The following is a 24,201-nucleotide window of genomic DNA, read 5'->3' on the forward strand; positions in this document are numbered from 1 at the left end:
CTACATGAAATTTCTTAAGTGATTTACTCGATAATAAATAATTAAATTTAAAATATTTTAATTGAAAATTGAAAAACAGAAATTACAGAGTTTATCATATTTGCCCTAAACCCGATTATGGTTTTACCTGTTGACCAAAACAATAAATAAAAATTTTTTAAAATTATTTTTATTTTATTTATTTTTTCTTTAACACATGCTCAGAAATACCTCATCGTTGACAGAAGAATACCAAGGGAAAAACAAATACCTAAGCCAATTTTTTTCTGTCAGCATAGATGTTGAATGTCAATAACTAAAGTTGATTGACAAGGAGAGAATACTTTTCAAAGCATTCTTGATCCTGACTGCATTAAATGTAAATGGTCCTGTGCTTGCAGCCTCTGAATGGAAGTTTCCTCATAACAAATGTAGTAATTTTAATTGGGAAATCCAGTGGCGAGATCTTGACATAGACAAATGAGATATTCTACTGAAAAATTTGACTTTACATTGATACAAATTTCTTTCACATCCTAAGTTGCTCAAACTAGTGATTCGATTACCTCTGGATTTAAGAAAATGGACAAATATGAACTTCCAGTAGAGCTGTTCTTGATTATACCACTTATAGTGCTTCCTAAACCTATTGGTGCAGATCCCCTCTACACAGATTGCTCAGCTGCCAATAATTATACCCTCAACAGTACATTTGAAAACAACCTTAAACTTCTCTTTCAGACCTTAACTTCAAAAACTCCATTAACAGGTTTCTATAATAATTCTATTGGAGGTGGTCCTGACAGAGTCCACGGGCAAGCACTGTGTAGAGGAGATCTCAATGCAAAAGCTTGTCAAGATTGTGTCAAAAGCGCAAGGCAAGTACTAGAGATATGCAAGAGTAAAGATGCAATGATATGGTATGAATCATGTCAAGTCCGTTACTCTTACAGAATGTTTTTCTCGACGCAAGTTTATACGGGAAAGTATGTGGATTGGGAAGCACAGAGGCAAAATGTATCAAAACCAGTTCATTTCAATGAGGTTTTGATGTATTTGTTGAATAATATCTCAAATGAAGCTGCATTTAATCCTGTAAAGAAGATGTTTTCAACTGGGGAAGTGAAATTTTCGAAGAAGGTAACTATATATGGGCTTGTTCAGTGCACTAGGGACATCAATGGGGGTGACTGTCTTAATTGTTTAAATGAAGCTTTTGGAGATCTTCGCGGATGCTGTTATTCAACTGAAGGTGGAATTATTGTTAGCAGGAATTGTAATGTGAGATATGAGATTTACAGCTTTTATAATGCTTCAAGAAACTTGCTAACATACCCCACTTCAAAAGGTAAGCAAGCAGAAAGATTTATTGATGGTTTTCTGGAAAACTGAATCTTCTACTGTTGAAATACAGATTGTTTTTAGATGTCTTTGAGTAATTAAGAAAGTAGTACTATTTTCTGCATCAAACCTTTCGATAACACGTTAGTACCAAAATTACCCATAAATTCAGTCCCCCGTTTCCCCTGTTTTTTTTTTTTTTTTTTTTTTTTTTTTTTTTTCATTGGAAAATATAAAACGGCAGTCTACTTTTCTCTTTCCACAGTTAGATACTCTGCAGTTCACTGTTTCACATGGTGATCTAGTTACAGGAAACTTACTTTTCAATAACCTGTACTTTTAAGGGTAAACCAGAACTAAACGTTGTTTTCTGTTTTGTAAAACAGGGGATAGATGGGAGGTTTGGATGATTGCACTAAATGTCTGTATACCGATAGTGATACTTGCTGTTCTCATTGGGTCTTGCATTCTCTATAAATGTCGAGAAAGAGGACAAACTGAAGGTAAAACCAATTCTTGGCCTGTCTGAGCACGCTAAATTCACATTAGAACTACGAAGAACTAGAACTCAGTTTTTCTTTTTCTCCTTTTCTTCTTAAGATGGGGAAAAAGGCCAGATTGCATTACTACAGGAATTGGTAACCCCTAAGGGGATATCCATGACAGAAGCATGTGATTTGATGAGTTCCGAGGAACTACCTATCTTCGATCTGGCTATTATAGAAGCAGCTACAGATAACTTTTCTGGTTCAAATAAGCTTGGGCAAGGTGGGTTCGGTACTGTATACAAGGTAAAACCGATCTTGTCTGTTTTTCATGGCTTCTATATTATTTTCAACTTTCATGCATAGAAAGTGTATCTTGGCCGCAAATTTTTCAGGGTGTGTTACCAGATGGGAAGGAAATAGCTGTTAAAAGACTTTCAAAGAAGTCATGGCAGGGCCTAGAAGAGTTCAAGAATGAAATCATACTAATTGCAAAACTTCAACACAGAAACCTTGTGAGGCTTTTAGGATGTGGCTTGGGGGGAGAGGAAAAACTACTCGTTTATGAATTCATGCCTAACAAAAGTCTTGATGTGTTTATCTTTGGTCTGTTCCTTAATTATCCCATTTTCCAACAAAGTTATAAGCTTTATGTACATTTATATCAAATCAAACTGTATGCTTAAAATTTTTCTTCTGATACCAATTTCAGATTCTGAAAGACGGGCACAACTTGATTGGAAGACATGCTACAACATAATTGGTGGAATTGCCAAAGGACTTCTTTATCTCCATGAAGATTCCAGGCTTAAAATTATTCACAGAGACTTAAAGCCTAACAATGTATTACTAGACCAGGAAATGGTTGCCAAGATTTCAGATTTTGGAATGGCAAGGATTTTTGGTGAAAACCAGAACACAGCCAACACGAGAAGAGTTGCGGGAACATTGTGAGTGCACATTATTTCTTATTTACTTTCTTTTTTCTTGATTATTAAAAAATTTCTTGATTATATGCAAAACAGTGGATATATGGCTCCGGAATATGCAATGGAAGGACTATTCTCTGTAAAATCTGATGTTTTCAGCTTTGGTGTTATAATGCTAGAGTTTTTAAGTGGGAAGAAAAATAGTGGCTTTTACATTACAGAACTTGCCCCAACACTTCTAGCATATGTAAGTGCAACTTTCCCTCCATAAAAAATTTCCATTCAAATAACTTGGCTACTGCATATGTTAATTCATTTAAAACTTGCAGGCATGGAGATTGTGGAATGAAGGAAAAGAAGCAGAGTTTATAGATCCTTTACTGATAGAAAGAAGTCCAAGAGAAGAACTTATAAGGTGCATGCATATTGGACTTTTATGTGTACAACAAGATCCAGAAGACAGACCTACCATGTCATCTGTAGTTGTACTATTGGAAAGTGAACCAGTTGTTCTTCCTGAACCAAAAAAACCTGCATTTTCTGTTGGTAGAATGGTTCCACTTCCAATTTCTGTGCATTTAGCAACTGATCCTTCTGTGAATCAGATTACAGATTGTATCATCTCACCGCGGTGACTGTCAAGAGGAGATCAAACTGTTTGCTAGCGTAGCAGGATACCGACTTAATTATACGTTCTTGAATTTTTTTTTTTTTTTCTGTTTTTTGTTCAAAGTTAATTCAAATCAACGCTGTAGATCATCTACAGCAACTTAGATGTAAATATAAGACAGTGGAATGGACTGTAAGAATCAAACATTGTTCGTGTAGCCCACGCCTTTTATTATGTGGTTCTGTTCTGCCTTATTTGGTCCATGTGGACCAAGTTACTTGAGAGTAGGCCCATATGCTAGAATAGGTAGTCTTAATTTTCACTCATTTCCCCACCAATCAAGACTAAAATATTAGCTTCTCTGCGTGATGGAGTAAACTGTTGAAGAAGTGGAGGTGGCAGTGGACTGGAGAGGTACCAGTGGAGCATGCAGATGGAGGCGGAGAATGGAGTGGAGCGACAGCTGCATGCGACTGAGAATGAATATAAAAAGGTTTTAGGTTTCAGAAAATATACACGAAAGAGGGTGTTTGGTTTGGCATTAACCCAGTCAAACCTACTTACTATTTAGAAAATAGACAGAAAGGTGTCTAGCTTAATTTATGAGTTAAAAATCCCTTATTTATTATTATTGATTGCTAGCATCTCTGTACTCATAAAAATAATTATTTGATAAAATTATTTTTGTTCAAATTAATAATTTGTGATAATTTTATTTATAGTTATTTAAAAATAATAATTTTCTATTAAAATATTATTTTAAAATTTTCATAAATGTTTATTAGAAAGAAACATTTCCTTTAGTTTTTCAATTTAATTAAAATCAACAAATCAAATAAATAATATTTTCCAAGAAAATTTGTTGATGGAAATAGTTTTCTCCAAATTCTCCCAACTCTTCGTGTTTCTTTTCTTGCTTAGCGTTGGAACCATAATAATTACCTCTGAAGCAGCAGATCCTACTTATCTTTTCCATTCTTGCCCGAACACAACTACTTTCACAGCAAACACCACTAACCAATCCAATCTCAATCTCCTCCTCTCATCTCTTTCCTCCAATGCCACTCGCAAGAATGGATTCTACAACAGCACCGCAGGCCACAATCCAAATACCGTCTACGGCCTTTTTCTCTGCCGTGGCGACGTGAGCTCCCAAGTCTGCCAAGACTGTGTCACCTTTGCCGCTCAAGATATCGTCCAACGATGCCCTGTAGAAAAAGTAGCCGTCATTTGGTACGACGAATGCCTTTTACGTTATTCTAATCGCTCTATCTTCTCCGTTAACGATCAAGATCCAAGGATAGCCTTGTATAACACTCAGAACGCAACCCAGCATGACCTCTTAAATGAGCTTGTGGCGGAAACCATGAACGATGCAACTGCTAAAGCAGCGAGCGCTTTAACCGGAGCTAAAAAGCTTGCAATGGAGGTTGCTAATTTTTCAAGATTTCAGGCGCTTTATGGCCTCGTGCAATGCACGCCCGACCTATTTGAGGCTGATTGTAGTTTGTGTTTTGAGGTAGCTATCGCTTATCTTCCTAATTGTTGCGGTGGAAAGCAAGGAGCAAGGGTTCTAACTCCCAGCTGCAACGTTAGATATGAATTATACCCGTTTTATAGTTTAACCGCAGCGGCGGCCCCACCGTCTTCACCTCTGTTTGTTTCTCAGCCTCCAGTACCACAACCATCTGTAACAAGAAGTAAAGGTTAAGTTATCTAACAGTACGTAAACGAGTCACTAGAATTAATTATTAGCAATCTGAATTCTAAAGCTACTTTTAATTATAGAATAGGGTTTAGTGGACTAAGCTGTTTCTTAATGTTTTGTTAAAAAGATAAGCGGCCTTTTGAAGTAAATGTTTCTCAATGCGGTTTGTGGCCACTAGATCCCACTTTTGAGGTACACTTTGGAATTTAAAAATCAAATATCTTGAACAATTCTACAGGGACCTAATAGAATATAAGGTGTGCAATTTGGGTCTGTTTTGTAAATATGTTGAACGTGATTGAGGAAAATTGTAAGTGTGCATTGCATGCTTGTGTCTCTGCTCGCTCTTCTTGTAATCCGCTATCGATCCTTATTTCTCTTCTCTTTCTTGCATTTTCTTTCAATTTCTCCCCAAACAAACACATTACAGTTGCTATTAGACCTTCATTAGGCTCTGCATGTCCATAGAGCTAGCCTGACAGACAAATCATATCTGGTTAATTCATGCAGGTAAAAGACGTAGCTCATCATCAGTAATCATTGCCATTGTTGCTCCAGTTGGCGTGTCCATTTTGCTCTTTGTCCTGGGTTGCTGTTTCCTTAGTACAAGGGTAAGAAGGAAGCCCAAGTCTGCCACAAGAGAAGAAAATGGTAGGAAATAGTAGTTTTCAATTATTATTTTATCGCCACTTTGCAATAAGCAACAAATTAATAAATTTCATTTGCTACTTGCTCTGTGTAGATGAAAATGAAATCACAACAGTGGAGTCCTTGCAATTTGATTTGGCTACCATAAAAGTTGCCACAAAAATGTTCACCGAAGACAACAAATTAGGTGCTGGTGGATTTGGCGAAGTTTATAAGGTGAGAAATTAGGTCATTTTTAGAATGGAAAATCTTTGCTGTAAAGATTACTGATGAAGTTGAGTAAATTTTAAGGGTTCTCTTCCTGATGGGATAGAAATAGCAGTGAAGCGGCTGTCAAGAAGCTCTAGCCAAGGTGCAGGGGAGTTCAAGAATGAGGTTGTATTGTTAGCGATGCTTCAACACAGAAATCTAGTAAGGCTATTGGGATTTTGCTTCGAAGGAGAAGAAAAGATACTTATCTATGAGTTTGTGCCCAACAAGAGCCTTGACTCTTTTCTATACGGTATAGATCTAATTGGGCATTTGAAACTAATTAATTAATCCACGGTATTTTAACTTGAATATTTGATTTCATGAACTTATAGACCCAGAAAAACAAGGACAACTAGGTTGGTCTCAACGCTACAAAATAATAGAAGGAATTGCTCGAGGAATTGTTTATCTTCATGAGGACTCTCGATTTAGAATCATACATCGCGATCTCAAGGCCAGCAATATTTTGTTAGACAGAGTTATGAACCCAAAAGTTTCAGACTTTGGTATGGCAAGGATTTTTGGAGTTGACCAAACTCAAGCAAACACAAATAGAATTGTTGGGACATAGTAAGTTTGAATTTTTAAAATTTTCTGCAGACTTAATTACATATATTCTCACTAAATCATGGAGAATAGCAGCATTTTAATATTTTCTTTTAACTCTTTGGTATTCTAAATTGGTTTTGCAGTGGTTACATGTCTCTAGAATATGCTATGCACGGACAATTCTCTATGAAATCTGATGGGTACAGTTTCGGAGTGTTAATTCTTGAGATAGTTACTGGAAAGAAGAACAGTTCATTCAATCAAACAGATGAAGCAGGCGAGCTCTTGAGCTATGTGAGATCAAAAATATCCCATTTGTATTATTTTACTACTGAAATTAAAAAAAAAAAAAAAAAAAAAAAAAAAAAGAAAAAAAGAAAAGAGGCTTTGCAAAGAAAATTTGGCTTGCTGAAACAATATTCCTGATAAAACAATTGATTATTTTAGGTTTGGAGACAATGGAGAGATGGGAAGCCATTGGAAGTGTTGGATGCAAGTTTGAAAGGTTACTATTCAAGAAATGAAGTGATTAGATGCCCTCATATTGGGTTATTATGTGTTCAGCAAGATCCAGTTGAGAGACCTACAATGGCAACAATTATGCTAATGCTTAATAGTCACTCTGTTACTCATCCATTACCTCAACAGCCAGTATTTTATTAACCTGTAATTGTAAAGAGTGATTGGCAGTAATCTGCTAAAGAGCAATAGAATTCAGCCCATTAGTATAAATAGTTGTGTCGTGCAAATCTCACACATTTTCTCTCACTTCGTTCTCTTTCTCATTCTTATTCTGCAATTTCTTTCCTTTCTTGCCCTATCTTTCTCTGTTTTCCTTTCTGTTTCTCAGTAACCAAACATTTTTCTAAGGTATTACGGTCCACTGATTTCTTCCTCTTGCAAAAAAAATAGAGAGAGCATTTTTTTTTTTTTTTTAAGTACTGCAGGTGGAGGGAAGCCAATCTGATCTTTTTGAGCAAGGCGCGGGTAACCTTTTTTTTTTTCTCTCTCTAAACAGGTGTTTGTTAATCAATGGTATGTTGCAAGAATCACGACTGATTTTTAATTGATTTATTTATAACTGTTATCCAACATAAAATATCCCAGAGATTCAATAAGGACGACACAGAAAATGCAATATTAATTAATTAATATAAAAAAGTTTATCTGTTACTCTGTTAGTGCTTTTAGGAAAACTATATAAAATATTTCAGTCTCTCACTTCCGTCCCTATCCATTGGCTGCATTTTTTTTTTTTTTTTTAATATTTGATATTGACTTAATTTTTTTAAATATATATATATATATATAAAAAAAAAAAGAAAATTGTACTATGATATCCAGTGAGGACAAAAATAATAATTTTCGTCCATTTTCGGGTCTTGACTGAGTATAGTCTTCTCTTTTGCGTGTCCACATGGGATAGGATACCACCTCATCAATTTCATCATCAAACCAAATTAATGTAGAGAAGAGAAAGGAAGAGAAACAAAATAATGATCTTTTTCCTCTTTTCTTCTAAAGGGTAACAGAGTTTGATCGAAAAATGAACTCTCCTCATAAACTATCCATAATCACAGCTTTCTTGCTCGGTCTTGCCATTACCAGCGAAGCACAGTCACAGCCCACTTATCTCTATCATGATTGCTCAAACAAAACCACTTTCACTGCAAATAGCACCTACCAGGCCAATTTAAATGTCCTTTTCTCTTCTCTTTCCTCCAACGCAACCCGCAGTATTGGATTCTACAACGTCTCCGTCGGTCAGGATCCCGATGATATCTATGGTTTATTTCTCTGCCGCGGTGATGTTTCCACAGCTAGCTGCCGAAACTGTGTGACTTTCGCTACCCAAGACATAGTCCAACGTTGCCCTGTCGAAAAAGTGGCCGTAGTTTGGTACGATGAGTGCCTTCTACGTTACTCAAACCGGTCAATGTTCTCTACAATGGACTCACAACCTATGGTATTAATGTGGAATGTCCAAAATTTCACAGATCAAAACAGTTTTAACGAGCTATTAGGGACCACTATTAGGGAGGCGGCTACAGAGGCAAAGAATGCTCCATCAGGAGCTAAAAAGTTTGCTGTCAAAGAAGCCAATTTTACAGCGTTTCGGACGCTGTACAGCCTTGTACAGTGCACTCCGGACCTATCCAGCTTTGACTGTGACAGTTGTCTTCAGACAGCGATCCCCAATTTACCCCTTAGACAAGGAGGAAGAGTTCTGTCTCCCAGTTGCAATATGCGATATGAAGTGTACCGGTTTTATAACGCTACTGCAGTTAAGGCGCCGTCGCCGCCGCCATCACCGCCACCCGTTGGTCTTCCTCCCCCGCCTACAAGTTCAGGAACAATACCGCAAGGTAAAGTTGATCGGTACTGTATAAATTTGATAAATGCTTATGCCATTTTTATTATTATTATTTTGGTGATGCTTTTATATGTATTTATGCAGAAAAAAGCGGCATGTCAACTGTTACAATCGTAGCCATTGTTGTTCCAATTAGTGTTAGTATTGTTCTCTTCTGCATGGGCTTCTGTTTCTTAAGGAGGCGGGCAAGGAAGAAGTATGATGCTGTACAGGAAGATGATGGTATAATATTCTTCACTAATGACCAAATATCACAATTACCTTAAAAAACTGAAACATTCATTTTCTTGCATTTTATATATGTAGCTGGAAATGACATTACAACTGTGGAATCCTTGCAATTCGATCTGAGCACAATAGAAGCTGCTACAAGCAAGTTCTCCGATGATAAAAAGTTGGGTGGAGGTGGATTTGGTGATGTTTACAAGGTCAGTAGTCTGTATATACATAAACAAAATATTATATATACATAAAAGATAAAAAAAGTAGAGTTATATGTAAAACTTGGTCACTACTAAATGAAAAACATTTATGAAAAAAAATTTTATTTTAATATCAACAATCAGAATAAAAATTTTTTTTGATAGTATAATTTTCCTAAATTTCCAAAACTTATAAAATATGAATTACGATAATGTCCTTTTTAGTCTATTCATATATATCCATATGTATATATTGATGATCGGAATTTTACTGTAAATTCAAAGACTGAATAACTCACAAAATACTATTTGAAGATTTTAATTAATGATCATATAGCATTAGTTTATTTAACAATTGGTGCTAGTAAATTCCCAGGGTAGACTTCCTAATGGGCAAGAAATAGCTGTGAAGAGACTATCGGAAGGCTCTGGGCAAGGCTCAGTAGAATTTAAGAACGAGGTCCTATTGTTAGCCAAGCTTCAACACAGAAATCTGGTCAGGCTGCTAGGATTTTGCTTGGAAAGAGAAGAAAAGATACTTGTTTATGAATTTGTTCCCAACAAAAGTCTCGACTACTTCTTATTTGGTACTGTTCTTCTAAACACATTCGATTCCCTTTTTTTTTCTTTTCATCATGCAATCGGTTTGCTTGAATATTTGATTTTATAAATTTGTAGATCCTGAAAAGCGAGGAGTACTGGATTGGTCAAGACGCTACAAGATAATAGGAGGAATTGCTCGAGGGATTCTTTATCTTCACCAGGATTCTCGACTTACGATTATACATCGCGACCTTAAAGTTAGCAATATTTTGCTGGATGCAGATATGAATGCAAAAATTTCAGATTTTGGAATGGCCAGAATTTTTGGAGTTGATCAAACTCAAGGGAATACGAATAGAGTTGTTGGGACATAGTGAGTTAATCTGCTGTTTTACTGTTTGCTCTGCTTATTCATCTAGATTAATGAATATTCGACTGTGAAAATATTCAAAATGAGGGAAAATAAAGGATCCTATTAGAATTATTTCAAATGTTAACTAACGAAATAATTTTGGTTTCTTAGACTAACATCATTCTATGTTAATGGTTTCCAGTGGATATATGTCACCGGAATATGCAATGCACGGACAGTTCTCCATCAAGTCTGACATGTATAGCTTTGGTGTCTTAGTTCTTGAGATTATAAGTGGAAAGAAGAATAGTTCTTTCTATGAAACAGATGGTGCTAATGACCTCGTGAGCTATGTAAGTTACTTTCAATAGATAATCTCATCCCAGTCAAATATCAGAAAAAAAAAAAAAAATCTTTATTACTTGAATTTCTACAGGTCTGGAAACATTGGAGAAATGGGACACCCATGGAAGTGTTAGATCCCACTCTAGTAGATTCACATTCAAGAAGTGAAGTCTTAAGATGCATCCAAATAGGTTTATTATGTGTTCAGGAAGATCCAGCAGATAGACCAACAATGCCCACGATAGTTCTCATGCTCAGCAGCTACTCTGTTACTCTACCAGTGCCTCAACAGCCTGCTTTTTTTCTCAACAGCGGATCAGAACAGAGCATGCAACTGAAGGGGTTTGAATCTGATAAATCAACCACCATTAGCAAGAGTACAGTGATATGCTCTGTTGATGAAGAACCCATTACTCAAGTATATCCTCGATAGTGACAAAAATGAGTTTTAAGCAAGATTATTACTTCAGTTAAAAAAATCAAACTTTTTTCTTTATTTATGTGATCTATGGAAGCAAAATAAATTTGGCAAATAGTACGTTCGGAAATGAAAGCTGTAGAATTTTCATGAACAATTTTTTATGTAACAGTGTGTACTTGGATTTCAGTGGCAGAACTTTTCAGCATTTTTGACAAAACAACAGAAGGAAGAAAGAAAAATCCTTTCGTTAAGACGACAGATCGATTACTTTTCAACTTTACTGGGTAATGGGTAATGATATTACTGTCAACTATTTAGGCAGAAATTTCTTGTTTCTTTCAGTTCAGTCGCTATCTTTTGGTTGCCTTCGCCATCTCGCTTCTGCTATCTGTCTATCATTTTCTGAAAACAAAAATTTCAACTTTGCGATTGTAGTTTGACTAGGATTCTTTATAATGACCTACCTAACTTAAAAAGATATCAATTATTTTATTTAATTAAGGGTTAATTATATTTATACTATCTGAGTTTTTTAATTTTTTTAAATTAGGTATCTGAACATAAAAATTTATAATTGAAGTAATTAAATTATTAAAAAAAAGTTGCAATCAAGTTCATTTTTGTCAAATTATTATTATTTTTTTTAAAAATAGATTGCTTTAAGCCATGGCCAAAGCAGAAAAATCAAAACATTGGTTTAAGACTTGACTGAATCGCGAAGTGACAGTCTTTACAATCTTGTGGTCGGTGGTTCTAATTTAGGGTTAGGCCCGATTAAATCAAACGACGAATTGGTCAAACAAAAAAGTCAGCAAGTTCACATTGAGAGATTGATTTTTTTTTTTTTCCTCTAATTACCTGTATAAAGTGTTTTTTTTAGAACTTTTCTGCACAAGGAAGCAAACGAATGAGGTTGCTGTTGTGACCTAGACTGACATGTATTTTAATTGCCCGGTTATGTCATGTTCCCGTTATACACGGATTAGAACTTCCCTTACCCTAGGCAAACGTCTTCTTTCATGACATTGACAGGACATTATATGTAGCTTGACCTTGACTTACTTCATCCATCAAAACCAATACTTTTCTTTTCTCATTTAGTGCTGGCAAAATAATAATAATAATAATAACAATAATAACAATAATAAATAAATAAATAAATAAGATAAAAGATGGAGCACTTGAGCTGTTGACATAGGACGACCGACGACCTACGCGCAAAGAACCGAAGTATTGCTTTGATGAGTGTTGACATAAATGTGAAACTCACAACTTACAGGTAGTCCTCAATTGCTATTGTATTGGAATTAATTTCAACTGCTCATAAGAGGAATTAAAAAGACTCGGCAAATAAAAATTGCGAGGCAATTGGAAATGGGTTCTTCAAGATTACTGCTTCTCTTCTATCCCACTTTGATTCAACTACTTGTTGTGACCATTGCACAGCCAATTCCACCATTGTTTTATTTCTGCAATAACAATGGTAATTTCACTGCTAACAGTACTTACAGTTCCAACCTTGATCGCATCCTCACCTCCCTCTCCTCCAATACTAAAATCAGTAGCGGCTTTTACAATGATTCAATCGGCCAAAACACCGACAAAGTTAATGCAATTGCACTTTGTAGAGGAGACACAAAGCCTGAAATATGCCGGAGTTGCATTGGAAACTCCAGCCTAGCACTAAAGCAGCTTTGCCCTAACCAGAAGGAAGCTATTACCTGGTATGACAATTGTATGTTAAGATATTCAAATCGCTCCCTGTTTGGCAGTATGGAAATAAATCCGAGTTTTGTAATGTGGAACGTCAACAATGTCTCCCAAGTAACTCAATTCAATCGGGTGCTAAAGACCTTGTTAGATAGCTTGGTTACTCAAGTTGCATCAGGCGATTCTCTACGCAAGTTCGCGACAGGAAATGCAAGAACTACAAGTAATCAAACTATATATGCACTGGCTCAGTGTACTCCTGATTTGTCGAAGCAGAACTGCAGCGATTGCTTAGCTAAAGCAACTGGAATCATTCCACAATGTTGTGATGGGAAGCAAGGGGCCAGAGTGGGTACACCTAGTTGCAATTTCAGGTACGAGATAGAGCTTTTCTATGACTCTGCCGCCGAGACACTGCCACCATCACCATCACCAGCTCCAGCACCTCTACCATCATCATCTTCACCACCACTGGCGCCTCCACCTCTACCATCGTCATCTTCACCACCACTGGCGCCTCCACCTCTACCATCGTCATCTTCACCACCACTGGCGCCTCAACCACCAACTGGTAGAGCTAGCTTAATAGGTAATTACTATTTCTTTGTATAATGTATGCATAAAAAATCCTTAAAGAAAAAAAAAAAGTGCACTTGCCGATCTATACCGCCAAATTCAGCTATAATCAAATTTCGTTCTGGTTTTACAGGAAAAGCAAGTAATATAGCTGCAGGAGGTTTCATCGCCACTTTGCTCCTAGTGTTACTTTAGTGGTACCTTTCGTCTTCATCTCTCTATTCACGACATTTCCGATCGGAGAAGGTTGAATCAATGTATTCTGTGTAAACGGTTTTGCTCCATAATATAATGAAAAAGGCTAAATAAGTGGTTTTGGCTAGTATTGTTTTCTGCATAGATAATTTGCAGGAATATGTAATAGCTGTATCTTAATTTCACATGTCCTGGTTGAACATTGTGTATCTTTTACAATAATAAGTCGACTGAAAATAAAGCAACACCATAGCTATGTAGATAGATGGAGTTCTACAAAATAATTAAGATAATCTAATTTCTTTAGAATTATCCAATTGACAAGAAGGAAATTCTAAAAGAAAAAATTCATCAATTAGCCAGGAATAAACAATTGCATAAAGAAGCCGTAGACAAAACTATGACAAAAGAGTTGAACTTTAACATATAGGCACAGTATTAAAACTAAATATACTTGAAGAAGTAATTCATCTTATCAAGAACTTTAAACAAGCTTGTTTTAAGGGAAAAAAAGAAAAAGACAAAAGTTGCTGACTTTTAACGAGGTTCTAGCTCTGTAATCGAAGCATCGTTAATTGAGCATTGGATAGGCCTGCCTTGGGACAGTCTTGCCGGAGTCGATTCTGGTGACAGTGATGTTTTTCGCTCCATGGAACTGCGCATAAGATATGCAGGTTTTGACGGTTTTGTGAGAACAAGAGAGTGGCTAGTGAGCATGAGAACCACTGAAGCCCTGGTTGGTCTTTTGGCTGCGTCTTCTTGTAAGCATAGTAATGCTATATGGATGCATCTCAATATTTCACTTCTTGAAGAATCTTCCAATAGGACAGGATCTATTACATTTGAAGCAGTCCCTTTATTCTAGTTCTCCCATGCCTACAAATATTAAAGATTTTCAGATTGATGAGTCGAATAGCTAATTGAAAGGAGAAATATAACAAGAAGCATATATTTACATAGGTTAGAAACTGTTCCCCTTCTTCTACATTTCGGAAATTACGGTTCTCTTGACCATTGATAATTTCCAAAACTAGCACACCAAAAGCTAAAGACATCTGCTTTCACTAACACAAGTCCATGCTTCACGTACTCTGGAGCCATATAGCCACTGAACGTGACAACAATTAATTGTTTGATTTTGGATACAAATAACTTTTGTTTTGTGCTAACGATGAATGCACTGCTGTAAATAATTTTTATACTTGCAAGGTTCCTATGACTTTGCTTGTAGCAGCCTGAGATTGATCGATTGCAAACAATTTTGCAATTCCAAAGTCTGCAATTTTAGGCTTCGTATTTTCATCTAGGGAACATTGCTAAGTTTGAGATCGCGATGAATAATCCGGAGCTGAGAATCTTCATGAAGATAAAGAATTCCAAAGGCTATGCCCACTATAATTTTGTGGGCTTCTCCCAATCCAGTAGTAAACGCTTCCCTTGATCTGCAAATTTAAGATCTGTTAGGATTTATTAGATAGATATTTATACTTGTAATTAGTTGTAAATAAATACTTCTATTCTCAATAAATAGATTGAGAGAGAGTCATTTTTTACCCAAACATTAAATCTCATCAAGATCTCATATATATAGTTCAAATGAAAACCAAAATAGAGTAGAGAAGAAATTCAGGAACTAATACCAAATATGAAACGGTCGACACTTGAATTTGGCACGAACTCATAGAGAAGAAGTTTTTCATTTCCTTCAAAGCAGAAACCCAAGAGCCTAACCAAATTCGTACGTTGAATCCTGGCCACTATCGTGACTTCATTCTTAAATTGAACTTCTCCTTGCCTTGAGTTTCTTAGCAGCTTTTTCACAGCTACTCGCTGTCCATCTGGAAGGATTCCCCAATTCAAAAAAATATTAATTAAAAATTAAAATATACAAATGAAGAAAGGAAATTTGAAAGGAGATTGACATGTTGTGAGATCAGAACCAAATCCGCCTTGTCCAAGTTTATTATTATCAGAGAAGTTATCAGTTGCAAGTCTGATTGTTTCATGGGTGAATTGCTGGCATCCTGTGCTACTATTTTCGTTCAAATCTTCAGCATGTAACTTACTTTTGGTCGGTTGCTTTGACTTCCTATAACGGAATAGGGCGCAAGTGAGGGCCATAACTGACACCAAGATTATTGTAGGAGCAACGCCAATTACAACAGCGCGAGCAGCTAAACTTCATTTTCTGCCCAGATCAGAAATTGTGAAAAAAGGACTGAAAAATCAGATAGATATATTTAACACAAACTGAGAGTGAACTAATTAATAATTCAAATTCCAGAGCTTAGCCACCTTGCCTTCTTGTATAATTGACTGCAGAGGGAGAAATATTAAGCAAAGGTGGAGGAGGTGGTGTTGGAGGTTCAGCAATAGAAGTATAGAATGGGTACAAATCCCATCGGAATGTACAACTAGGCTTCGTAACATAAAATCCTCGCTTCCCACGGCTACAGTTATTATAATCACCCGCTGCCTGTTGTAGACAATAGCTGCAATCGCTCGAGGATAAATCAGGAGTACATTGCATTAGTGCATATATTCTTTGAAGGGGTCTAACATCTGCTTCTTCTTTTTTTTCTTTTTTCATCAAATTCTCACTGATTTTTAGATAAAGTATCATATGCTAAATGGTCTCCAAACATAAAAATTTACAAGCTAAAAGGACAATTATCAATTAAACTCAATTTTCTAAATTAATTTCTTCACTTGTTTTGATGTAAAATTGTGATTTCTCTTTAAGTTGGTAGTCATTGTTTTAGTTATTTTTTATTTTTTTTTAACTTCCAATTGGTTATTATTGTGGGATTTGGCAACATAGAAAAATATAATTAATTATTATAGAAAAACATAAACAATTTGGCAATGCATTGTTAACAGCATTTTAGGCCCGTTAATTAGTAATTGCAGTTTATTGGAGTCCATAAGTAAAGGTATTGGGCCACTCTTGATGGGCCTTTACGAAAAGGTAACCCGATCTGACGTTTTCTACAAGGCCGTTTAATCCGAGTCCCTGAAAATTCTTTGACAGGTTCTGAGAATCTAGATGCTAGGGATGATACCGCGTTACAATAAACTAATTTACCATCCATTACAGACATATTCAACAATGACATGTTCTACTCTTGAAACAAAAAAAAAAAAACAAGAGGAAAATTTTCAAATATTCTGACCGGTGAACTTGTAGAATCCCATAAATATTTGATAAAGACTGATTTTCAGAGGGTGAGCTTGTACATTGCACGACGTGAATGGCTTCTTTAACAATTCTATTGTCCTGTTCTTATCTTCTCCTACGACTAGTTTCTCTAGCCAATGCTCAGCCAGACTTCTTGTTCCCGTTCTGTAACAATGGAAGAGGTAATTATACAACTAACAGCCTCTACAAAAGAAACCTCGACAATCTCCTGTCATCCCTCGCTTCCAACACCGAAATTGACAATGGATTTTACAATCTCTCTGTCGGCGAAGCCCCGGACCAAGTAAGTGCTATTGGGCTCTGTAGAGGAGATGTGGGGCTTGAAGACTGTCGAGGTTGTATAAGCAACGCTACTAGTAAGATCTTACAGATTTGTCCAAACCAGAAGGAAGCTTTTGGAGTATATGATTTCTGTACTCTGCGATACTCCAACAGATCCATATTTGGTGTGATGGAAGGATCACCCGTTTTCCGTATCTGGAATACAAACAATGCTTCGGATGTGAACCGTTTCACTCAGGCACTGCAAACGTTGTTGAGTAGACTTCGGAGCGAGACAGCGTCAGGGAACTCAACTCGAAAGTTTGCAATAGGAAATGAAAACGCAGGATTTGAAAATGTATTTGGACTAACGGAATGCAGTCCTGACTTATCTAGCCAGGAGTGCGATGATTGCCTGGCTCAGGCTATTCGGGACATTCCTGGATGCTGTGCTGGAAGTTTAGGAGCACAAATAATTAAACCCAGTTGCAACGTCAGGTTTGACAATAGGTTCTTTTACCAACTTCCATCACCATCATCACCGGCTGTACCTCTTCCTCCACCATCAGAAGGTTGGCAGACTTATAAACTCCCTGTTGTATAGCATATATAATTGCATTTTAACAAATAATTAATGGAGCTGAATTGATTTCTGCAGGAAAGAAGAGCAACAAAGCACGAACAGTCATTATCATCGTAGTTCCAACTGTCAGTGTTGTGGTATTATTAGCCATCATCATCTTCTGCATCTTTTTCAGGACGCGGAGGAAGCCAAATGAAAAAGCTGAAAGTAAGTAAAAATAGATTGGACTTATAGTTTCTTGATGTACATTTTAAGAATGTATTATTACATATTAATTTCATTTTGCAATTGGGCTAATTAATTTGTTCCCTTTTGTTGTGATGTAAAGCTGTAGATGACATTGAAACTGCAGAATCTTTGCAGTTGGACTTTGAAACTGTTAAAGCTGCAACAAATAACTTCTCTGATGAAAATAAGCTCGGGCAAGGTGGATTTGGTGCTGTTTACAAGGTAATAATGGAATTCTATAGAATGGACAAATAATAATCTAATTAAATTTTTCCATATCTGAAAATGTAATTAACTAATTTTCAGGGTACATTATATAACGGTCAAACAATAGCAGTGAAGAGACTGTCTAAAGATTCAGGACAAGGAGATCTAGAATTTAAAAATGAAGTCCTTTTGGTGGCTAAGCTTCAGCACAGAAATTTAGTTAGGCTTCTCGGTTTCTGCTTGGAAGGCAATGAAAGGCTTCTTATCTATGAGTTTGTCCCAAACACTAGCCTTGACCATTTCTTATTTGGTAAGAAATGGCATATATATTTAATTATAATTAATCATCTCGCTATAGCAAAATTAATGTCTATATTAACTTATACATTATAACTACTTAGATCGAACAAAGCGTGAAGAATTAGATTGGGAAACACGTTACAAGATTATTTGTGGCATAGCTCGAGGACTTGTTTACCTTCACGAGGACTCTCGGCTTCGAATCATTCATCGTGACATGAAAGCCAGCAATATTCTATTAGACGCTGACATGAATCCAAAAATCTCAGATTTTGGCATGGCAAGGTTGTTTGTAATGGATCAAACTCAAGGCAACACAAGCAGAATTGTCGGAACCTAGTAAGTATTATATATATTTTTAATAATAGCCAATTGAAAATAATCTAGGCATGTCAATATATATGTTTTTGGTATACAGTGGCTATATGGCTCCAGAGTATGCAATGCACGGGCAATTTTCAGTCAAATCAGACGTATTTAGCTTCGGTGTTCTAATTTTGGAGATTTTGAGTGGTCAAAGAAATAATGGTTTCCGCAATGGAGAGAACATAGAGGATCTTTTGAGCTATGTAAGTAAATTTAAGTTTTACTTATCTATTCAACAAAATATTGAAAGGACTGCCCCTTTCCTTAACTAAGAACCTGTATAAATTCTGCAGGCATGGAGAAATTTTAGGGAAGGCACATCTATGAATCTTATAGACCCAACTTTGAGGAGTGGTTCAAGAACTGAAATGATGAGATGTGTCCATATTGGATTACTATGTGTTCAGGAAAATGTAGTTGATAGGCCAAACATGGCTTTAGTTGTTCTTATGCTAAATAGCTATTCAACTACTTTACCTTTACCTTTAGAGCCTGCATTTTTTATGCACAGCAGCGCTCATTCAGATGTGTCTTCTTCAGCAAGCTACTATTCAAAAATGACAGAATCCTCGCATTCGAAAATTGAAACTCTTCCATTGTCTAAAAATGACTCATCAGCTATTACGAATTTATATCCTCTGTAGGAAATTATTTTTGAAAACAAATTTTGGTTGTTGTATTTATATTGATTATTTCAAATATTTTGTAGCTATATTACGTTTGTGTGTAATTTTGACGATTTATTCAAAGATTCAAAAAATAGACATGTTGTGTACTGATAGAGATATATGGTCAATTCTCCGTTGGCTACACTCATAGACCAAACTAATGAATAATAGAATTTTTGTTAAAACGAAAATATTTTTGACTAAACACAGGAGAAAAAACAATGAAGTAAGAACAATTTTTTTAACCAAAATTTTTAATTTAATCTGAAGTGGGTCTAATTCCTTTGTAATGATAATGAATATTAATAATTTCTCTCTCTTTCTTTTACTTTCAAAAATATTAATATTTTTTTATGATTAGTTGAATAATTAATTTTGGCCGATAGGCAGTTTGGCTTTTTTCTGTTGGAAACGATAACCAAGTCAACGGTGAAATTATGACTTTTTTGTTCTGTTGGACCAAGTCGTAGTTTTATTAAATTGGGCCTGGGCCCTATAGAAGGATTAAGGAAGAGTGCAGACATGGGCTATAAGGAAAGAGAATCTGAAGTCAACAAAATGATGTGTTCATGGGAATTTAACAATCGATTCAGTTAAATTTTGGGTCTTCCTTTTCCACATTCTGCAATATCTCATCTCAACTGCTCAAGAATCAAAATGGCGAATAGCATAATCATGGGCTGTATAGAATTTGTTTGTCTTATTTTCCATCTTCTCATTGGCATAAACTTTGCCGATGCTCTTTTGAAATGTTACGACACAGGAAACTTCACAGCCAACAGTACATACGCCAATAATCGAGCTCTCATCCTTTCTTCTTTAGCTTCAAACGTCACAGCAAATGGAGGTTTCTACACCACAACAGTAGGCCAAGGAACAAACAAAATTTATGGTCTGGTGCTTTGCAGATATGACTATTCATCAGAAGCTTGCTCCAAATGTGTCAACGAGTCAATTGAAAAGCTGACCACAACATGTCCTAACCAGAAAGAAGCAGTGATATGGACTGGGAATCCTTGTAAAATACACTACGCGAATCGCTCATTTTTCGGACAGCTGGAGGTAGATCCTTCCGAGACTGGCTATAATACAGCTGACCTCCCATCTAGTATTAATATGTCTGCGTTTGATCAGACTTGGACTAGTTTGATGGAAAGCTTAGCAACGAAAGCTTCTATGTCCAATTCTACGCTTAAGACTGCGACAGGAGAATCAGACGTCGGATCCTTTCGAAGAATATATGCAGTAATGCAATGTAGCCCTGATTTATCCCAGAGCAATTGCAGCTATTGTCTACAACAAGCACCAAGTGCTTATAATAACTGTTGCCATGGGAAGCAAGGAGGTTATGTTAGGAAGCCTAGTTGTACATTCCGATGGGATTTGTACCCATTCTATACTCCTGTTGCTGAACCTCCAACACCATCTTCTCCACCTAATATTTCTCCCCCTTCAATAAATAAATCAAGAAAAGGTAACCATGCTTTGGAATCTGAATTATTAATTACTTTACTCTTTCAGTTTGTTTTAAGAATAGGTATCTGAATTTCTAAAAAAAAAAAATTAGCCATAAGCTAACGGGATCAGACCGGCTATTCGCAGGAGAGAACAGCAATAAAGCACGGACGATTGCTATCATAGTTGTTCCAATAATTGTTGGTACTCTTTTCATCTGTTTCTGCATTTTTTTAAGAGTTGGGAAGCAAAAGGAAAAACTTGAAAGTAAGTAAAAATTGGCTTACCTAAATTCTATTGTTATTTTAAATATCAAATGCGATAGTAAAGCCAGTTACTTTACTTTTAAAAAAATTAATAAAAATAAAAATTGAGATGTCGGGCATTAACCATTGGCTTTGCACCTCTCATGAAGCTGTTGAAGTGGATGAAATCAAAACGATGGAGTCGTTGCAATTCGATTTCGGGACTATTAGAGTTGCAACAAATAACTTTTCTGAGGAAAATAAGCTTGGACAAGGTGGATTTGGTGCTGTTTACAAGGGTACGCTTTCTGATGGACAAGATATAGCAGTGAAAAGGCTTTCTAGAGATTCAGGACAAGGAGATTTGGAATTTAAAAATGAAGTCCTACTGATGGCCAAGCTTCAACACCGGAATTTGGTTAGGCTTTTGGGATTTTGCCTGGAAGGAAGAGAAAGGCTCCTTATATATGAGTTTGTGCCTAACACCAGCTTTGATAATTTCATATTTGGTAAGGATGCAAATCTACTTTGTTCTTTGTTTTAACTTAATATTTCATATAACATTGTTGGAGAAATTTGAGATAATTGTATGAATGTATAGATCAAAACAAGCGGCGAACACATTTGGATTGGCATAGGCGGTATAAGATCATTGGTGGTATTGCTAAAGGACTTCTTTACCTTCATCAGGATTCTCGGCTACGGATTATTCACCGTGATTTGAAAGCAAGTAATATTTTGTTAGATGCAGAAATGAATCCGAAAATTTCAGACTTTGGAATGGCAAGAATGTTTGTGATGGATCAAACTCAAGGCAACACAAGTAGAATTGTGGGAACCTAGTAAGAATCCAAACAGAGTGAAAAAAAAAAAGAAAATTAAAAAAAAAAACTTATAAATCAATCATTCAATGCATGTTTAAAATTTAAAATCGTGTAAATTTGTATACAGTGGCTATATGGCTCCAGAGTATGCAATGCATGGTCGATTCTCAGTCAAATCAGACGTATTTAGCTTCGGTGTACTGCTTTTAGAGATTGTATGTGGTCAAAAGACTAGTTGCTTCAGCAATCTTTTGAGTTATGTAAGTATATCAGTCTTCAGTTATCCTAAATGAAATCTTAATTGATAAATCTTACATGCAGGCATGTAAAAATTGGAGGGAAGGGACATACATGAACCTTATAGACCCTATACTCTAGCTCAACAAATGAAATGATGAGGTGCATCCACATTGGATTGTTGTGTGTTCAAGAAAATGTGGCTGATAGACCAAACATGGCATCAGTAGTTCTGATGCTAAGCAGTTACTCTCTTACTCTACCTGTACCCTCACGACCGGCTTTTTTAATGCTCAGTAGCATTGAATCAGATATATCATCTTCACTGTGGTATAATTCCAAGGCATCAATGAACGACGTTTCAATTACAGAACTGGTTCCCCGTTAAATGTTTGACAAGGTTCATGTTTTAGTTTGTTATGTGTTCTTGTATATTATTGATTTTCAATTTGAATTTTGATATATTTACTGTAAAAAAATTGCAGAATTTGTGTACTTGATTTGTGATATAAAATAGATATGAAATATATAAAGTAGAATTCGTAATCTTTTTAGAACTGCAATCACACATTTATGATATAAAGTCGATATAACAGTAGAATTCGTAATCTTTTTTCTTGATTAACTGCAATTACACATTCAAATACGAAATTTGAATGTGTAAAAGAGGGACTAGATTTTTCTCTCCGTCTCCTTATCCACAAAGCAATTATTCAATGAAATTAGTCAATATTAGGATTAAGAAAAGAGATGGGACCTACTTATTTATATAGAATTTTGTAGATCTTCCCATGGCAAGTCCATTAGAGATGTACATACTCGTTGCACATGTGATCACATGAACTCAAATTAGACTCCATACACATATTTTTAAACTATATTTATTCGGTCTACTTTTTCAAATTAAAACAGTCAACAATTCATAGTAGCTTATATTAAAATTTTTAACATTTAACTTGTGTTTGCATCATCAGTAATCCACTGCTTTGCTCTGATAATACCAACAATGCTTATTAAATCTCGTGAATTTGACTAAATTGTAATTTATTTAGAATGGTCCGTCTTATTCGATTTAATAATTGTAGTTTTGTTTCTTTTTTTCTTATCCCTTCGTATTAGAATATTGTTTGGACAATGCCTCTTTGAAGATAAAATTCAAAGTTGTCGTGTTGTATCATTGTATGAAACTCCAGTCAAATAAACGGACAAAAAAAAGATGATAGCGTGTTCCTGTCACATCAATATTTTAATACACTGTTATTATATTTGTACGTGTTTAAAAAAAATGTTAATTAATCTATAAATCTCTACTGTTTGCAATTTAGTTGATAATGTAATTGGAATGTGTACAAAGAGCTTTTGAATTTACTTCGTACTAAATATATTTTTAATGGGAAGCGAAAATTTTAATTGTGACTAAATTTTCAGTCCAATAATTTGGAGAGTAAAAGATATATTATTAAATTTATAGTTTGTTAAAAGAAAACGTAGTCTTAATTTCATTAAAGAAAAACAGTGATAATATTAATTATTTATTTGGTTTCGTGTCTGAAAATAAATAACTTTTCTAATAAGATATTATTGCCTTTAAACATACGGATTGGATAGGCTTTGACATAGCTGGGCCGAGCTACATGGCAGTTAATTGCCCAGTGGTCCAAATAATTTAATTGGGAGAAATTAACGACGCAGCGGACTGAAATTGTAAAACGTAAGCCCATGTATTCTGGACCGGCTTTTGTATCCCAAATACCCATGACCTAGAAATAGGATGTGTCCCTAGCCACTGAACCGATGGCACCGGCACCACCTGCAATCACCACCATCACTATGGAAATTGTCGCCGTAGGTGGCGATGTATCTCGCCATAGCCATTCTTTCCGTTTCTTCTACCGTCACCAACCGCTTTCTCCATTTCCATAATCACCAATTCTCCTGGGATTTTAGCCAGCTCCAAATTAGTTAAATTTAGTTAAAGTTTTAGCTAAAATTAAAGAAGTTTTGGCTATAATCCCTTTTGTGAGTAGATGAAATTAATTTCAAATTTTCAATATTATTACCCATTCTTTGAAGTCTATTATATGGATTATTCGAGTCCCTTTCACATTTATAATTAAGACCACTCATAAAAGGCAATACTTTCAATACCTTCTCATTCTTCTTCTTCTTATTATTATTATTATTGTAGA

The 24,201-nt window shown here is 35.6% G+C and overlaps 5 protein-coding genes and 2 pseudogenes across 7 annotated transcripts; 6 read left to right on the forward strand and 1 right to left on the reverse strand.

The window, feature by feature from the left end:
• The first annotated feature begins 530 nt into the window (after window positions 1–530).
• LOC105650107 (cysteine-rich receptor-like protein kinase 15) lies at window positions 531–3,978 on the forward strand. Its single transcript, XM_020685360.3, has 7 exons — window positions 531–1,327; window positions 1,707–1,823; window positions 1,921–2,111; window positions 2,201–2,411; window positions 2,518–2,755; window positions 2,831–2,981; window positions 3,064–3,978. Exons 1-7 carry the CDS (start codon window positions 562–564, stop codon window positions 3,367–3,369), a joined length of 1,980 nt encoding a protein of 659 aa, XP_020541019.2. The 5' UTR covers window positions 531–561; the 3' UTR covers window positions 3,370–3,978.
• A 231-nt stretch (window positions 3,979–4,209) lies between these two features.
• Window positions 4,210–7,269, forward strand: LOC149492285 (cysteine-rich receptor-like protein kinase 25). The gene is made up of 7 exons (XM_089716242.1): window positions 4,210–5,050; window positions 5,563–5,703; window positions 5,795–5,916; window positions 5,992–6,202; window positions 6,285–6,522; window positions 6,645–6,795; window positions 6,949–7,269. Exons 1-7 carry the CDS (start codon window positions 4,210–4,212, stop codon window positions 7,162–7,164), a joined length of 1,920 nt encoding a protein of 639 aa, XP_089572368.1. The 3' UTR covers window positions 7,165–7,269.
• Window positions 7,270–7,933: 664 nt separating this feature from the next.
• Window positions 7,934–11,144, forward strand: LOC105649397 (cysteine-rich receptor-like protein kinase 10). The gene is made up of 7 exons (XM_012236030.4): window positions 7,934–8,867; window positions 8,960–9,097; window positions 9,182–9,303; window positions 9,674–9,884; window positions 9,976–10,213; window positions 10,395–10,545; window positions 10,629–11,144. Exons 1-7 carry the CDS (start codon window positions 8,048–8,050, stop codon window positions 10,968–10,970), a joined length of 2,022 nt encoding a protein of 673 aa, XP_012091420.3. The 5' UTR covers window positions 7,934–8,047; the 3' UTR covers window positions 10,971–11,144.
• Window positions 11,145–12,149: 1,005 nt separating this feature from the next.
• On the forward strand, window positions 12,150–13,703 carry LOC110011067 (antimicrobial ginkbilobin-2-like protein). The gene is made up of 2 exons (XM_020685506.3): window positions 12,150–13,257; window positions 13,378–13,703. The coding sequence occupies exons 1-2, from the start codon at window positions 12,333–12,335 to the stop codon at window positions 13,437–13,439; spliced, it is 987 nt and encodes a 328-aa protein (XP_020541165.3). The 5' UTR covers window positions 12,150–12,332; the 3' UTR covers window positions 13,440–13,703.
• A 91-nt stretch (window positions 13,704–13,794) lies between these two features.
• Window positions 13,795–15,868, reverse strand: LOC110011070 (cysteine-rich receptor-like protein kinase 8; annotated as a pseudogene). The gene is made up of 3 exons (XR_002286145.2): window positions 15,080–15,868; window positions 14,396–14,881; window positions 13,795–14,315 (listed from the first exon to the last, which is right to left on the reverse strand). The product of XR_002286145.2 is annotated as a cysteine-rich receptor-like protein kinase 8 (transcript).
• A 780-nt stretch (window positions 15,869–16,648) lies between these two features.
• On the forward strand, window positions 16,649–19,237 carry LOC105650109 (cysteine-rich receptor-like protein kinase 26). The gene is made up of 7 exons (XM_089716240.1): window positions 16,649–17,471; window positions 17,558–17,689; window positions 17,811–17,932; window positions 18,017–18,227; window positions 18,319–18,556; window positions 18,636–18,786; window positions 18,877–19,237. Exons 1-7 carry the CDS (start codon window positions 16,691–16,693, stop codon window positions 19,225–19,227), a joined length of 1,986 nt encoding a protein of 661 aa, XP_089572366.1. The 5' UTR covers window positions 16,649–16,690; the 3' UTR covers window positions 19,228–19,237.
• Window positions 19,238–19,801: 564 nt separating this feature from the next.
• On the forward strand, window positions 19,802–22,544 carry LOC105650111 (cysteine-rich receptor-like protein kinase 34; annotated as a pseudogene). Its single transcript, XR_016318801.1, has 6 exons — window positions 19,802–20,725; window positions 20,854–20,973; window positions 21,122–21,460; window positions 21,553–21,793; window positions 21,903–22,035; window positions 22,097–22,544. The product of XR_016318801.1 is annotated as a cysteine-rich receptor-like protein kinase 34 (transcript).
• Window positions 22,545–24,201: the final 1,657 nt, after the last annotated feature.

Source organism: Jatropha curcas, chromosome 11, assembly GCF_041381405.1.
Source record: "Jatropha curcas cultivar XTBG-Jc1 chromosome 11, XTBG_Jcur_1.0, whole genome shotgun sequence".
Taxonomy (NCBI): Eukaryota; Viridiplantae; Streptophyta; class Magnoliopsida; order Malpighiales; family Euphorbiaceae; genus Jatropha; species Jatropha curcas.